This window comes from Acyrthosiphon pisum, chromosome A2 (assembly GCF_005508785.2).
Source record: "Acyrthosiphon pisum isolate AL4f chromosome A2, pea_aphid_22Mar2018_4r6ur, whole genome shotgun sequence".
In the NCBI taxonomy this organism is placed as follows: domain Eukaryota; kingdom Metazoa; phylum Arthropoda; class Insecta; order Hemiptera; family Aphididae; genus Acyrthosiphon; species Acyrthosiphon pisum.
The window spans coordinates 60,514,167-60,529,999 of NC_042495.1; the positions used below are offsets into that span (position 1 = coordinate 60,514,167).

Genomic DNA, 15,833 nt, shown 5'->3' on the forward strand with positions numbered 1-15,833 from the left:
TTATAATATTATATTGTAAATTGTAATGCTAATTTAAAAATATGTACTATTCGTGGTGATCAGAAAATATACAGCGGACAGCGAGTTATTTAGTAAAATTTAGCTTTAAATCATTAAATAATATTATTATTCAACGACTCCGTATTGGGAAATAAGTACAAGCACAACGACTGTAAACCGTAAAGTGTAAATAATACAATATTTTGTATTTAATGCGCGCGAATAGGTGATGCAGAGATAAGTACCCCCGGTATAAGTATTTCCTGTGAACAAGCGAGCGTGCGTTCCCTACACAACGATAATAATATAATAAAAGGGTCCCCCTCAGTCATCGCCACGTTCCAAAAGGCGACAATACAATAATACTATAATAATAATAATTGTATTATTATACATCGCCATAATATCATATTTTGTACACGTAGGACGTACGCTGATGTGACTCTCGAACCGGGAAAAATAATCATTTCAAAATCTCGACGATGGAAAACCAGTCGTCGGGAAGTTTTGCAATAGTCTGACGTGCAGTGACGTAATATTAATAACACAACGTGCTGGAAACGCGTCTTTGGCGGCCCGCGACTGCCGAGTGCCTGTTTTGTGGTGACGGAGAAAAGAGTGTGAGAGGAGGAAAAAACGTATTTCGAAATCCAAGGGGTTCAATGACGATCGGGTGGCGGGCGGGGGATGCGTGCGCGGGACCGACCGTCGAAGGCGGCGCGTTAGGGCGTAGACCCTGCGAAAAGCCGGATCGGGACAGGCGGCAGCACCGTTGCGCGACAGGCGAACGGGACCGGGCAAGCGCCGGGTGGCGGCCGGCGAGTGCAGCGCCGAGCGCCGGGACCGCGACGACCGACGGGCGACGGCAGTCAGTACTCAGGCACTCAGCAGCAAGCCAGCCAGCCAGCAAAAGCAGCGGCGCAGCACAGCTACAGCGCCCCGAGCCCATCGTAATGATTTTCTAAAATGGCGTCACACACCGACGTCCGACACCGCCGCCGACGCGACAATTGACATTTCCGGCAACGTCCGCTCGTAGCGCGTTGCACAACACGTACCGCCGACGGTCCGTCGTCTCACCACTGCCGCCGCCGCCGCCGCCGACCGGTTACTGGTTAGGTTAACGTACAGGCCCGTTTGTCACCGCCGTCGTGTTGTTGTTGTTATTGTTGTTGTTAATTGTTGTTTTTTTTTCGATTTTTTTTAATTCATTATTTTCGTCTAGTTTCCCCTCCGATTTTACTCGGACGACAATTATTATTGTTTCGTTGATTGTCGTCCCGTTCGTTTCCCTACCACCGAGCACGACGCCGCGCCGACACGACAATCGCGATTATCTCACACTCGCAACTTCCGCAGTCGGACGACGACGTTTACGCGCGCCCGTTACCGATCGATAAACCAGTCTCGTGCGTGTGTCGTCGTCGCCGCCTCCACTCGTCCGAGTTTTACACGCCGCCGTTTTCCGATGATTGCGGTGTTGTCCTCGCCGGTGTTATCGCTGTCGTCTCGGTAGACAACAACCGACTCTGCTTCCGCTGCTAGCCAAAGCAGTCCCATCGCCGTCTTCCAACACGTCATGGGTGAGTTAAGTTGTCTTTTGCACGTCCCTTCCGGCCACCTGGTCATCACCTCCTCCTCCTCCTCCTTCTGGCACGGATGACATGAACACCGGTCGACCGTTCCCTGCGCACTTCAATAGGGTACCAATTTGGGTGTCTCTACCTACTGTCCGACCGAAAACTGGGTAGTACGGCCCCAGGTAGACACTCGACCTGTTCGCCTGGCCACCCGGAACTGAATGTGTGGCCATTGACCGTTGGCCGTAGTACCTATTATTCTTATGGTTGCTTGGTTTTTACTCAGTTACAGCCGATCGTTCAAACTCTTTATACATACACCTGTTGGTGAGATGGTTCTGTAATGCTATGAATGTGGTTCCTTCTGTATAATTGTATCTTCTGTACGATATTGCTGTGCACACTATTTACCTGCTACTCGACTAAAAATGTTCGTTCAAGTACCTTCCTGACTATAATATGAGCGAATATGAATGTTAAAATATTGTCTTTTTTTATCTAAATCCAAAATTGTAGGTACTTAGTTATATTAATTGTGGTTGCATAAAGCAAATAGATTATTACTTGTCAATTAAATAACATGGTTGTTCTATTAGGATTAGGCTACCTATCTAAAGAGGCAACTGGTAATTTTACACCCAAATATTTTTAATTAGGTAGATAACTAAAAATATGAATTGGTGATATGATTATATTATGTGTTGACTCTGACATTCTATGATGCAATCAAACTGGTTAGGTACTAAACACAGTGTACCTACTATACATTATTTATTTAAAAAATCATAACTTAGCATATTAATATACCTAATATAATATTATAACCGGTCCTACTTATGTATCTAACCACTGAACTAAAATATGCTAAAATGTCATATATTTTTTTAGTATTATTCTCAATTACTTATCTCGAAGTTTGACGATAAATTAATTTCAGGGTTAATTTATTCTAATATTAAAGTTATAACAACATGCAAGATAATGAGTGTCGCTGAACAAAAATTGACCATGCTTTACGTTAGTAAGACAGAGACAGCACAATATTCAGGTTTGCGTCCTCTTATTTAAAGACCATTCTAATATGTTTTATTGCAGAAATGCATCATTTTATAGAATAGTTTGTCAAGATACACAACTGAATAAACATTGACAGTTTGTTGTATGCAATTATTGCCCTTTTATTTTATCATAATACCTATGTGTTAAATTATTTTAATCTAGAACACTTAAGTACATATGGGTTAGGTACACTGTCACGGTAGTAAAATCATTTTTAATATCAAAAAAAGCATAGACTATGCATAGACCATAATATAAACTGGTTATAGGCAGCGTTATTTATAAATATAATATTATAGGTATCTATCTAGATATTCTCAAGATATTCTGTACTTACATTTCCCTATACTAGAACAACAATCATTTTGATAATATGTGTGTTATTTATTCTACAATAAATTTATGTCATATCTAAATGAAATGAAACTGATTACTTGTAAATTAACTTTCTTATTATCACCATCATTCAATAACCTGAGATACTTATACTTTATAGCCTGTAGATAGGTAATGTTTTATACTGTGGTTTTACAGTTTTACCTCTGGTTTTACCTAAGTACTTACTAACACTAAATTAGGTAAGTAGGTAATATTATGTTATATTTAAAACAATCAAACCAGCACCTAGACGTTCATGGCGTTCATTTTTCCTTCTTTTGGTGATTTTTAGATACTAACATTGTTGATGGATTACTATGAACTTAATGATATGTGATAAAAAGTGATTTAGTAATGAATACTAGAGGTATAATAGGTACTAGGTAGGTACAAAAAATAATTAATGTAGTTAGCTACCTTGTTTAACATTAAAAATTGTTAAAAAAATATACCCATATGTATCAATGTATCATAATATATTATGCCTTAATAAAAATATTATACTTAATAAACATTATTTTAGTCTTCATAACTTTTCATGGTACTGGTTTGTTATATGCACAACCAGCACGTGAAAACTTTATCACCCCGCCATTCCGGTTTATTATCTAGAAACCATTCATAATAATAATAAATGATACATAGAAAATGGACAATAATTCATTTTTTAATATGTATATTGTATAATAATAATAAGTAGTACCTGTATAAGTGATAGTAATTTATTTTTTAATTTTTTAATACCTAATTGTATTTTTAGAAAAAAAAGTTTAAGTACCTAGCTACCTATAAGTTAGGTCATTGGTATAGTAATAATAATCATACAAACAAAATTAAGATGGAGGCTTCATTTTTCCATAAAAATTACTTATGGTACCTATAGGTAATGATGGTACGTTTTATTCCCAATTTTTATAACTGTCTAACTATTAGAGCCATTTTCATAGTTGATGCTTAAGAATAAGTATTGCTATTAAAGCTATACTTACGTATACTTTTGACTCAAATGAGATTCATAAACGAGACTGGAGTACATTTTTTTTTTTAACCATCAAAATTAGCTTAAGCAATACTTATTCTTTAGCATTTATTATGACGGCCCTTAGATTAATTATTAACGTGATATATTTATTATTTGGATGGCAGCAAGCTAACAAACCTGACTGTCGGGGCCATAAAGTCTTCACACAAAGGTGGGGATATAACAAACCCGAGCTACCTATATTCTGTTCAACGAGAGAATTCACAGATTTTGCGCATGTAGACTGACGACAGAGAGCTTGTCGAGGCTTCGTTTACCCCTCCAAGAACCCCAATTGTGACCAACACTATATAATGGGAGCGCCACATGCGCAACCCATTCTCTCTGACTGCAAACAATTAAGGTCATCGGCCATGGTGTGCATTATATTACCCTTTTCATTTTATTTATAAGAAAAATTAAATGTTTAATCCGAGGTTTAATCTTACGCCCATACTCTGTTCAAAATGAGATCAGTACCGGGCGGCCAAGTTGTGCGCATGGGCGTGGCTTCATCACAGAATCACAACTTTACGCGCTGCCGTAATGGGGACGGTGTCTGACCGTCGCAGAACAAAAACTGGTCGCCGTATCGGTACTGATCTCATTTTGTACAGAGTATAGTTACTTCATAATGTTGTTTTTTATTTCAATAATAACATAAAGTTTAGATTTGTAGGTAAATTGTATTAATTATTTTAATAATTGTTATTAAATTATATTTGTTTATGCTGTACCTACCTCATAGGCTCAACTAGACCTATATTTTTAGGGGTGCAAAAATTGTTAAGAAATCCCAGACCCACACTGTATATACAAGGTGTAACAGGAAGATCTGATAAAAAAAAAAAATACGCTACTTAAACGTATAACAAAAATTGTGAAAAAGTTTTTTTTTTTTATTTACTCAAAAAAATGTTGATATTTTAAAATATTCTAAAATATAAACTACTTGACTTAGATAAATGTTTTTACTATTAAAATTGTTCTTATACTCAGATCTACAAATTGGGTATTTTGAATTCTTTATTTTCAATAATTAAAAATAAATATTGATTAAAACAAAAGTCATTTCATTTAGTTTTCTTGTTACAATCTGTAAATAACAATGTTGAATGTTTATTTATGTACTTTATTAATTTAATATGAGTGAAACAGTGACAGATAAGAAATAAAATTATCATTTTTATTTTTGAAATAATATATGTTCTATAGGTCTTATTAATAATTTAATAAACATTAATATATTTGATTCTCATTAAAAGAAAAAAACACCATAACAGTTTTTTAAACAACACAATTTAACTGAAATATTTTCGACTATTTTACGCGCACCCACTTGTTTTAATATTACAAATGATAACAAATTATAAACAAGGAAACAAATAACAATATAAACGCGATCACATTCATGGGCTTTTATTCTGCCAAAGATAAAGAAAAATATCCTTATCCTGTTTTCAAAGTTATTTTGTTGATTTATAAAAAAAATATTAGTAGGTATGATCATAGTTACACAAAAAACTAAAAAGTAATAACAACGTATCTGTGACCTGTTCTATACAACATTAAATACCTAAGCTAAAGAATATTTCATAATATTATGTTATACTGTTATAGCTGGGAATGTTGGAACATTATAGTGAAGTACCCATTTATTATATTCCTCAATATATAGTTTGGTACAACATTTTTGTATTTATTCATTATTGATAATTTTTACTTCAAAATAATCAAAAGATAATAGATTAAGTCTTTTATATTTTGGGGGTGCACAAGTCCCCTGTGCATCCCCCCCTAGTTGTGCCAATGACCTACCTACATTATAGATAAGTTAGTAAGATATAAATATTTTTGTTCTCTAATTATAAACACTTTGAAATTCACTTTTCTCTATGAAAAACTAACAATGTAATGATTCTTAAACATTTTGTTATTTATTTTTAAAAATTTTACCTAGGTACTAATTTTTATAAACTTATACAATATCTTGAATTTTAGCCTAATATAATACCTACTCTGATTTAATCTCATAAAAGCGGATAATTTACTATTTTTAATATTTTCTCAAAACTTAATTGATATAGGTACCTAATTGTCTTATATTAATATGCTTATGTCTATATGCTTAGTCAATTTATGTATCACATAAGGCATAGCTAAACATGTGCATAGCTTATGTGACAATTACTTGAGTATGCATACGGGAATTAGACATTTTAATAATAATTTGTAGAATCAAGGTTACATTTTTAAATTAATAATTTTGTAGGTAATTCCTAAACATAAATCTTAAATTAATAATAATAGTTTTCATTCAAAATGTAAAAAATGTACACAGATAGCATGTATATACGGTAATTATAGGTGACTATCTAGTAAAATTAATGTTAGTGTTTGATAACTTATTTATTATTCAGATAAATTTGACCATTATTTTGCTATTATGCTTATTGCTTTCATATCTCGCTTCATATTGTTTATCAAATATTAACCAGTCAATGTTTAATATCTAATGTTAATTTTTTTTTATATATTTTGACAAGAAATGATAAGTGACACGGATTTAAATTATTATGCTGAATATGATTAATGGTATGTTTTGTTGGAAGCATTAAAGATTTGTCTGACTGTATATAAAGTTTTGTGTCAAAATTTTGGTACTTAATTACCTATAGGCTGTAATAAGTAAAATGAATAATTGTCAACTATTAATAAAAACATTATATCTTAGATGATTTATTTCACGTAATTTGTTAGGTACCTAAGAATATTGAAAGTGTTTTAAACTTTTTGTACAATGTGATGAAATTGTGCTCACAAATTGATGATAATCATTGGTAGTAGGTTCCTCGATTGTATTTTGTTCTATTAATGTAATGGTAAGCAATCATAGTTATAATGAGTCAATTTTCAGAACAGAAGTTCTGTATCGTTTAAAAATATCTTATCCTAATCTAACAATGTATGTACAATTTCTTTATAAATAATGGACAAAAAACACACTTGAATACCCGCTTGAATATGTATTTCCTTACTATTATGTGACTTGAGAGTTTACTAAATTTTTAAAATATTTAAATACATCTGAACACTTTTTACAAATCGTTTCAATTAATTTATACTTTATTTTTCAGATAAAAAATGCAGATAGAAATTAATTTTTGGTACGTACGTGTATATTAATCAACATAAAAGACAAAAAATGGCTAGAATGTTGCAAGAGAATGTTGTTACTTATAAAACGCCAGCTTTGGCACATTTATTCCATTCATTCCCACATCTAAATGTCAGTGGTCACCATGTTAACCCTGCATTTGCCCCATGGAGTGAACTTTATTTGGAAGTAAGTTAAGTAAACATATTATATGTAAATGTCATGGTTATAAAAACAATTTTGTTTCAGTCGCTTGGGATTCTGGGTTCTATTCCCTCCGTGTGGTTGATAATTACAATGTTTTTATTGTTAATTTATCTTATGACAAGATGCTGTGATCGAAAACCTCGACCAAGGCATAGTATTGTTGTGCTCAAATGGACCTTAGCAATATTTACTGTTTTATCATGGTAATGATTATATGTTTTTTTGTTTTGTTTTCATTAAATAATCATAGTGTTTTGTCCTTATATAGTGGTGCTGTTGGCGTTAGCTTATATGGTAATGACGATTTACATAATGGAGTTGTTCAATTTCTGAAATCAGCTAGAGCTTTGGATGACTTAGTTATTAGTGTTAAAAATCAGGTAAGAATACAATTTTAACAGTACTGAATAAATAATATTTTTATGTTTTAAAAACGTATTTCCTAGACATCAGATATTGAAATATTGCTTCAAGTGAACATTCATGACAAACTAACAAATATAGGTGATATCATTGATTCACCGGTTGCAAATTTGACTGCTCGAGGACAAATTGTTACTGCTCTTAGCACTTTAGTTGGCAACGCAGCTTCAACTTTGACAAATATTCGTGGTATTAGTAATTCTTTGCGTGGAGTAAATCTGACTCCATTTATTGATGATGTGTATTTAATGGAAACAATAAGGTGAGAATATTACATAATTTATTGAATAATTAAAATATTAATTCTGTATACCTTAATTTTGTAGATGGCCATTGACAATGGGTGTTCTTAGCATTCTATTGGTATTCTGTGTTATACTTTTGTTTGGAGTAGCCAGACATTCTCGTTGTGCTTTAATCATGTATGGATTTGAAATATCTTATTATTATGTAGTAACAACCTATACACAATTACTAACTGTGTATTTATTATTTAATTTCAGGTTCTCTGTTTTTGGGTTGTTTGCTGTCATCATATCATGGCTTACTGCATCTATTTATTTAACTGCTGCAGTTGTAAGCAATACACATTTAAAAAATTTAATTTAATAATTTATTATTGTAATTCCTGCTTGATATTTCTACTATTTTATGGTAGGCATTGGGTGACTTTTGTATGAATCCAAATGAATGGTTGGAACGTGATTGGACTCCATCATCTCTGCGTCCAGACACATTATCTTTCTATACAACATGTGAAGGTAGTAATAATCCAACTGGTAGTACGCGGACCAACCCATTTAGTATGGCAATACGTCAAGCATCAACTTCAGTAGATGCAACTAATTACCAGCTCGATATTGTAACACGTCTTGCTACAACTTTATATCCCCCCTCAACTACTAGAGAAGATATGCCATTATTATTACAAAAAATGAGAATGGATGTTGAAAACGCTGCTAGAATGGTATCTGCTTTACCTGCTTCACTTGAATGTCGACAAATACACGTGCAGTACAATCGAGCTTTACATGCCTCTTGTGATCTTGCTCTGTAAGTCATTATCTTGTCATTATTCATATAAAAAAAATATTTATGTATGTTCACTTTAATATTGTAGATTTGGATTGGCATTAATGTTATTAGCAAGTGTAGTATCTGGGATATTCTTTACAATTTTGGTGTGGCTAGATTCTCATACATGGATATACATAAGAAAGAAGTATGTTTCTAAAAAATTTAATTTAAAGGCGTGTACAGACGAGTATGAGTAATATTAAATATTTTTGTTAGATGTTTTTGGGCTCATTTAGGGTTTGGACTCCTATTATACACTATGAATGGGTAATTCAAATAATTTAAATGGTGATCTAAACGATGTTGATTTTTTGATAAATTCACTAACCGTTGTCTAAAGCTTGCTTAACAAAATACTTTCGTCTGTATGCACCTCTAGAGGTTATAGAATTGATATAATATCAATTCATTTTAATTGTGTTATTACCTTTTAGGCAAGATTATGCAAAAGCAGAAGAAAGAGATCCTTTCCTGGGACGACCAGGATCCACAGCAAGCAGTTCACAATCCCATGGACATCAGATGTCTACACTTACACGAAACCAAGGGTCGTACTACTACCCGTTGTTTATTTCGCATCCGACGCCTGCTCAGCACGCTCAAAACCGCCCAGCATGACTGTCTGTGTTTTTGTTTGATTATTTTGGTATCTTATTATTTTCTTATTAGTTTATTTTTTCATATATTCTGTTTACAAAGTAAAAAATCCTATCATAAATTACATTTGACAAAATTAGTACACAGTACACACTTTCGGAATTAAAATATACATTCACCAAGAATAGTATTTAATATTTAAAATTATATCTTTCTTGTGTTTAAATAACCTTACTTTCTTCTGCAGTTTTTTGGAATTTAATTTTTGTTGCTAGCTTCAATAATTTAATTGTCTATCTACTTTTTTTGATTTAATTCTTTCCAGCAATAATTATTGACATCGGATATTCTTACTTCTTACTTTGAAGAAACAAAAACAATGTAATATCAATTATTCAAATTTAAATCAGTTTTTCGCCTGTTTTATATTATTTATTTTTACAAGTGCATGATGCCATCATTGTATATAATAATATTGATGCTTTCTGTAATACAGTTATTTGAACAAACAATTGACTAGTTTATTTTTATTTTACAATAATTAATTGCATGTTTTATTTGTATTATTAAAAATGTTGGTAACTGTATGTATGACATGTCGCTGGTATGTTTATGTTGTAGTATTAATTGGATAAATAGCTTAGCTTTACATGTAAAAAAGAACAAAATAACACATTAACACATATAAACACTAAAAAACACACACCAGTAATGGATCCTAGGTTTTGAATATGAAATATGAAGTACTAAAAATATGTAGTTCTGAAATTAAAAAAAAGTGATTACAATTAATTAGATACATATAAAAACTTAATTGATAATGAAAACAAACATTACAATCGTGTACAATTATAAAATTATTTATTTCTGTAATTTTTCTTGACTTTCAATTTTTAAACTTGATTAATTAAGAATCATCAGCAAGGCTTTTCCTAAAGTTTGCTTTTTGTTTCATTAAACATACTCAACACTTTGAAAATTGCTTTAGTCTATTATCTATTCTACTCTTTCTGTATGCTAACTTTTCTTTTCTTTACAATTTGCATAACCTTTATTTTTAATATTGGTGTTATAGGTATCTATAATTTATGTTTTTTTTTATGTATATTATTTTATATCTTAAAGTTTAAGACTTAAATAATTAAAATAATAAATTAAATTTATGTAGTGAATATTATATGAAATAGGTTTTAAAAAAATGTATTGCTTTGCATGTAATAATTTTGTTTTTATATATATATATATATAAAGAGTGTTATTTGTGAACATGATATTATTTTAGTTAAATGTAAATTAATTGTAGAATGTGAGATACATTTTGTTAGCTTTGGTATCATTGTTAATTATATAGGGTATTTCAAATGCTAGGGAATTTTCATTATTTAAATATTTGTAATTTAAATGAATATACTAACTGTATTACTTGTTTAATTTTTAGACCACGAGACGAATACGGAATGGGTAGTGGTATAGCAACATTAAATGGCCGTAATGGCAGTTACATGCATGAAAGCGGTCCATCCAAAGTTGGGCCACAATACGCTACTTTAAACCGTAAATTTCGCACACTCGAACATCCAGGTGCGCGCGGTGCACCCCATCCACCACCATCATTCCGCGGTGTACCAACCTATTCCAATACTCTAGGGTACAACCGCAAACCTAATCAGTCTAATGATCGTCAATACTCTACACTAAGCCGTAAATGCAAAACACTAGAATCTTCGGATTTCTACTGAAATGAACCGACCTCTGCCGATCAAACACAAATATCGACCATAAGCGGCAGTTCACTGTCAACATTTGCGAGACCTACACCTGTACCTGACACTTCCTATCAGATTACAGAATTGTAATGGTCTAGCAATTATAAACAATTATTTTGTATGGCCTTTTAATATTATCATGCTATCATTTTGAATTTGAGCACAGATTATTGAAAATTTACAAACATTTGGGAAGGATGGATATTAAGCAATATGTTTCATCAGTTTTTTATTTATGGTTTTATAGTTTTTTAAGGTTTTGTATGTTATATCTTATTTTATTTAACTTTTAAACATTTGTTGAGTTGTATTTTATTATGATCTTCTGTTAACTTAAAAACTTCACTAATAATTCTTTTTTATTAGCTTTACGTTTGTTTCACGTATTCTCCATTTAAATATCTTTGGGTTTAGTAATGTTTATATAATTCATGACAGTACCTTAACCCACATTTTGTTTCTTTTTTTTATATAGAAGTGTAACACTTAATGTGTTCAGTTTTCTTTGAATGATAATTATAACATTGAAATCTTTAAGTGCTTAATGGTCTATCCTAAATCATGGTCTAGTCAATGATAACTGGCTCGTTTTCAATTATGTATTTGGGCCACAACAATTAAAGAAATGTCGTTTAACGTGCTTGGCAGGGGTCGTCCCAAAATCCCTAATCATATATTTTTTTTTTACTAGTTCCTCAGTTTAAGAGATTAAGTAACCATTATAATTCTTCCTTTTTTCGTATTATGTAAAACAATATTGTTATAGATAATAATAATATGTTTTTGTAAATAAATAATTAGTAACAAACATTTAGTTTTATAAAATAATTGTAATATTCACATGTCCACATTGTTTTAATTTTGATTTTAAAGTAACACATAAGCTTAATAATGTTCTTTCATTATTTACAAAATATTCCAAGAGCGATTAATTTTTTTCTATTCCAATATTTAGAAACTGCGTTCACAGATTTCATATCCTTTGTATTATATTTTATAAATAATTATAATAATTTTTTTTCATTTTTAGAGTATAAAAATATGTTATTAATAGGTGTTTTATTAAAAATTATTAAAATCATAGTTTTTTTTTAATAAGTTACAAGGTTCCACTCAAAATAATAATTCTCTATGTATTTAAATTAAATTTTATTTTTGTTTGGTTATCCACTTTAAAATTGTAAGAAAACTGCGTGCGTTCTGTAAAATGGAAATTCCTATATTAACAAATCAATTGGCACCAATCCAATCATTCCACTATTTATTATTGTTAATAATATTGTGAGAAACATTTAAAAATATATTTAATAAATGTAAATACCCAAATCAAACATTATCTGCTATTCCAATATGTATGATTGACATTGAGTTGTGTGCCTATGTATGGTACCAAATCACCACCAAATGTAGGTACACTGATTTACATTTTTGTTTAGGCATAGTTTATTTTTTTTTCCCGTAAATGTAAACGTTATTAGTAATTTAACATTATGTCATAATGGCTCTTTATAATTTGAATTTTTAAATTTGTTGTCAATTAATATTGATTTATTTTAAAAATTGTTTTCAATGTTTACCTCATCGAAGCTCATAAAAAAAAAGATGTGTACCAAAACGAATGATGCACAATGTTAACGCATTTTGTACTTTTATACCACTGCTCCTATTCAATTTGAGGTTGTAACTGTTTTTTTCTTAACTTGATAACATTTTAGACATGTATAACATTTACCTAAGACTGAACGAGACTGTTAATTTGTTTTTTTTTTTTAGTTTTACGTTATTATTTGTATTCAAAATTGCAATATTCTCGTTATGGTCATACATTCTACAAACAAATTTAAATAATATTAATCCTCTAGTACAAAAAAATTAATTATTATTAATATTCTGTATAACTAAAATATTTTTTTTTCATTATTATTATTACCTTGTTCGACCTTGACAATTTTTTGTATGTTCATATAATTTAGCTATAAAAGAAATGAATAATTAAAAACAGAAATTATACATAGATAAGTCCTATGATTTATTTTTATTTACTCTTCTATGCATGCAAAATAGGGACCTATTACTTATTAGTTATTAGTTATTACGCATCGAATGTTGGCGGCGAGCACAACAATAAATGACAATTATTTTTTTTATGAAATTCGAGAGTACAAAATATTTAAATTTGAATTTGGTATAAGAAATACTAACTCAATATTTAATATTGTATACACTCCATTTTTGCTAAAACTGAAACAAAATGAAAATGTTAAATTTGAATTTGAATTTTCAAGTTATAACTTTGTAAATTATTGTGTGCCCCCAGTTTTTAAATTGACACCCTCATAATTGATATCATTTATGGTTATTTAGTTTTTATTTTATCCTAATAAATAAATTATGTCCAAACTATAAACCCATGATTAAAAATAGTAATTGAATGGGGAGGACCGATGAGGGGACGAAGTTGCTCATTGTGTATCTATGATCATAAGACTAACTTAAACCATAGCAGTTTCTGAAGGATTGAAATATCGTAAAAACAACCAATCCAAATGATAAACAGAAACACAGTTTGTGGTTTTATTTTTAAGTTTCAGTTTGATAAAGTAAACCAATAAGTAACAATACAAAATTATGGAGGACCCCTAACCTAAGGTCCAGGCTGTAAGACAGAAAAATAATGCATTGGAACATAATTTGGAGTTAATGTAAGGACTAAGTAATTGTAATAAACAGGGAAGGTACCTATTTCACAGAAAAATAAATATTTACAGTTATGAATAACGTATTTATTTATTTATTTAATTAATTGTATAGGTTAGGTCAGGACCTAAAATACATCTGATTTCAGGGCACACACCACACACTTATTAATTGAACTGTTACTTTTGGGCTTTGACAGTTTTCTATAGCGAAAAAAACCTGTTGTGGTTGTAACACACAAAATCCCCCCCTTACTACTTTTATATATCACTTACCCTGTAAGTGAGTTAGTGAGGTAAATTTTATAATTATTTTAAATCACTAAAAGCAGTAAAAGACTATGTGTGTAGTAAATTGAAATATATTTAAATATTTTGGTATGTTATCATCATCAATTAGAATAATTTAAATAAAATATTTTGGTATGTTATCATCATCAATTAGAATAATTTAAATATAATAATTTTATGTAGGAAAATAGTTTAAATGAACATTCGAGGTTTTTAAAAACAATTTTGATTATGTTTAGAAAATTATATTAGGTTTGTTAAATAAACTGTTATAAATATAATAATATATGTATATTATTATGTATGTAGATTCTTTTAGTTATATTTATTAAATACGACAAAATAACTATCTAATTCTTTAAAATACGATTTATGATTACAAGAATCAGTTTAATTAGTTTAATTTTTTTAATATTTTAACATATTTTAGACCTAAAATAAACAATCATAAATATTTATGATATGCTATAGAACATATATCTGATTTTATAATATTATAACAAAATTCAATAAATTACGATGCACTGTCCAGTTAACTTTTCAGTAGGTATTACAGTAAGCAATATTGTATTTCAATAGACACAGTATAGAATAATTTAAATTATTTCATACTAAGGCAGGTACCTAATTACTTTGAATTGACCCATTATCAATTATTATTTTTTTTATAACAAACTTGTCCATATTATTATAGAAATAAAATAAGTAGGTAAATAACTTAAGTTAATAGAATAGGTAACCAGTAAATTAAAATATTAAATGATTAATGTTCGTTATTTCTACAAAACTAAAAACACGTTATAAAACTTGGGATACCTTTGTCATTCAGGGGACACATTATTTTAGCCCCTGGGTTAGGTTATACCGTTGAGGGTGGCTATTATACTGTATTACTTATTTGCCTATATATTACTATTAAAAAAATATATATTTATAAAGCAGATAATGAAAATAATATAGGTTAAATTTTTAGTTAGAACTAATATCTACAAAATTTTAATTAGCCAACCAAATTATAACTCAAAAGTTGTGCAAATACGAAATAATGCCGAAACTTTCTAACTATAAATAAACAATGAAGACAGATTAGATATTTCACTTATTGTTCTAAATACGCCACTGTAGTTGTATAAGTTCGATACGTAATCTATTTAACTCATATAGACATAATATAATTAATGAATCATTGATAATAAATCATTTATAATATGTCTATGGTTTACTTACTTAACAAGTTTTAGTTGTATATTAAAATAATTTATAATGAATGTTTATTTAGTATAGGCTATAGCCAGGTAGGTAGATACTATTATGTAAATTATTAGTTATTACATTAATTATTATAATATTATTTGTATAATAATGCATTCGGTAACCACTTAATGAGTAGGTATCTACGTATATTAATACTTCATAAATTCGTGATTAAAACCAAAAAGTAGGTAGGTAATAAAAATAAAATAAAATATGATTATAGGTAAGTATAACACGCGTAGGTAGCTGCTACTCATAATATTATTATCATGTCGTAGGTACCTATTTCATGTAGCTATTACATTACTATAACCAAGCTCAGTGCGT

At 30.0% G+C, this 15,833-nt stretch overlaps 1 protein-coding gene across 4 annotated transcripts; it reads left to right on the top strand.

Moving 5' to 3' along the window:
- The first annotated feature begins 859 nt into the window (after nucleotides 1-859).
- Nucleotides 860-13,284, top strand: LOC100160779 (protein tweety). 4 transcript variants are annotated; one of them, XM_001943583.5, is made up of 11 exons: nucleotides 860-1,583; nucleotides 7,176-7,384; nucleotides 7,445-7,605; nucleotides 7,671-7,782; nucleotides 7,849-8,087; nucleotides 8,152-8,247; nucleotides 8,329-8,401; nucleotides 8,484-8,878; nucleotides 8,946-9,047; nucleotides 9,337-9,450; nucleotides 10,938-13,284. In XM_001943583.5, exons 2-11 carry the CDS (start codon nucleotides 7,244-7,246, stop codon nucleotides 11,236-11,238), a joined length of 1,734 nt encoding a protein of 577 aa, XP_001943618.2. In that variant the 5' UTR covers nucleotides 860-1,583; nucleotides 7,176-7,243; the 3' UTR covers nucleotides 11,239-13,284. The 4 variants fall into 4 exon arrangements, with proteins under 4 accessions (XP_001943618.2, XP_008183446.1, XP_003244762.1 ...); XM_008185224.3 differs by having other exon boundaries at nucleotides 9,337-9,522; nucleotides 10,938-11,076; XM_003244714.4 differs by having other exon boundaries at nucleotides 9,337-9,548; nucleotides 10,938-11,060.
- Nucleotides 13,285-15,833: the final 2,549 nt, after the last annotated feature.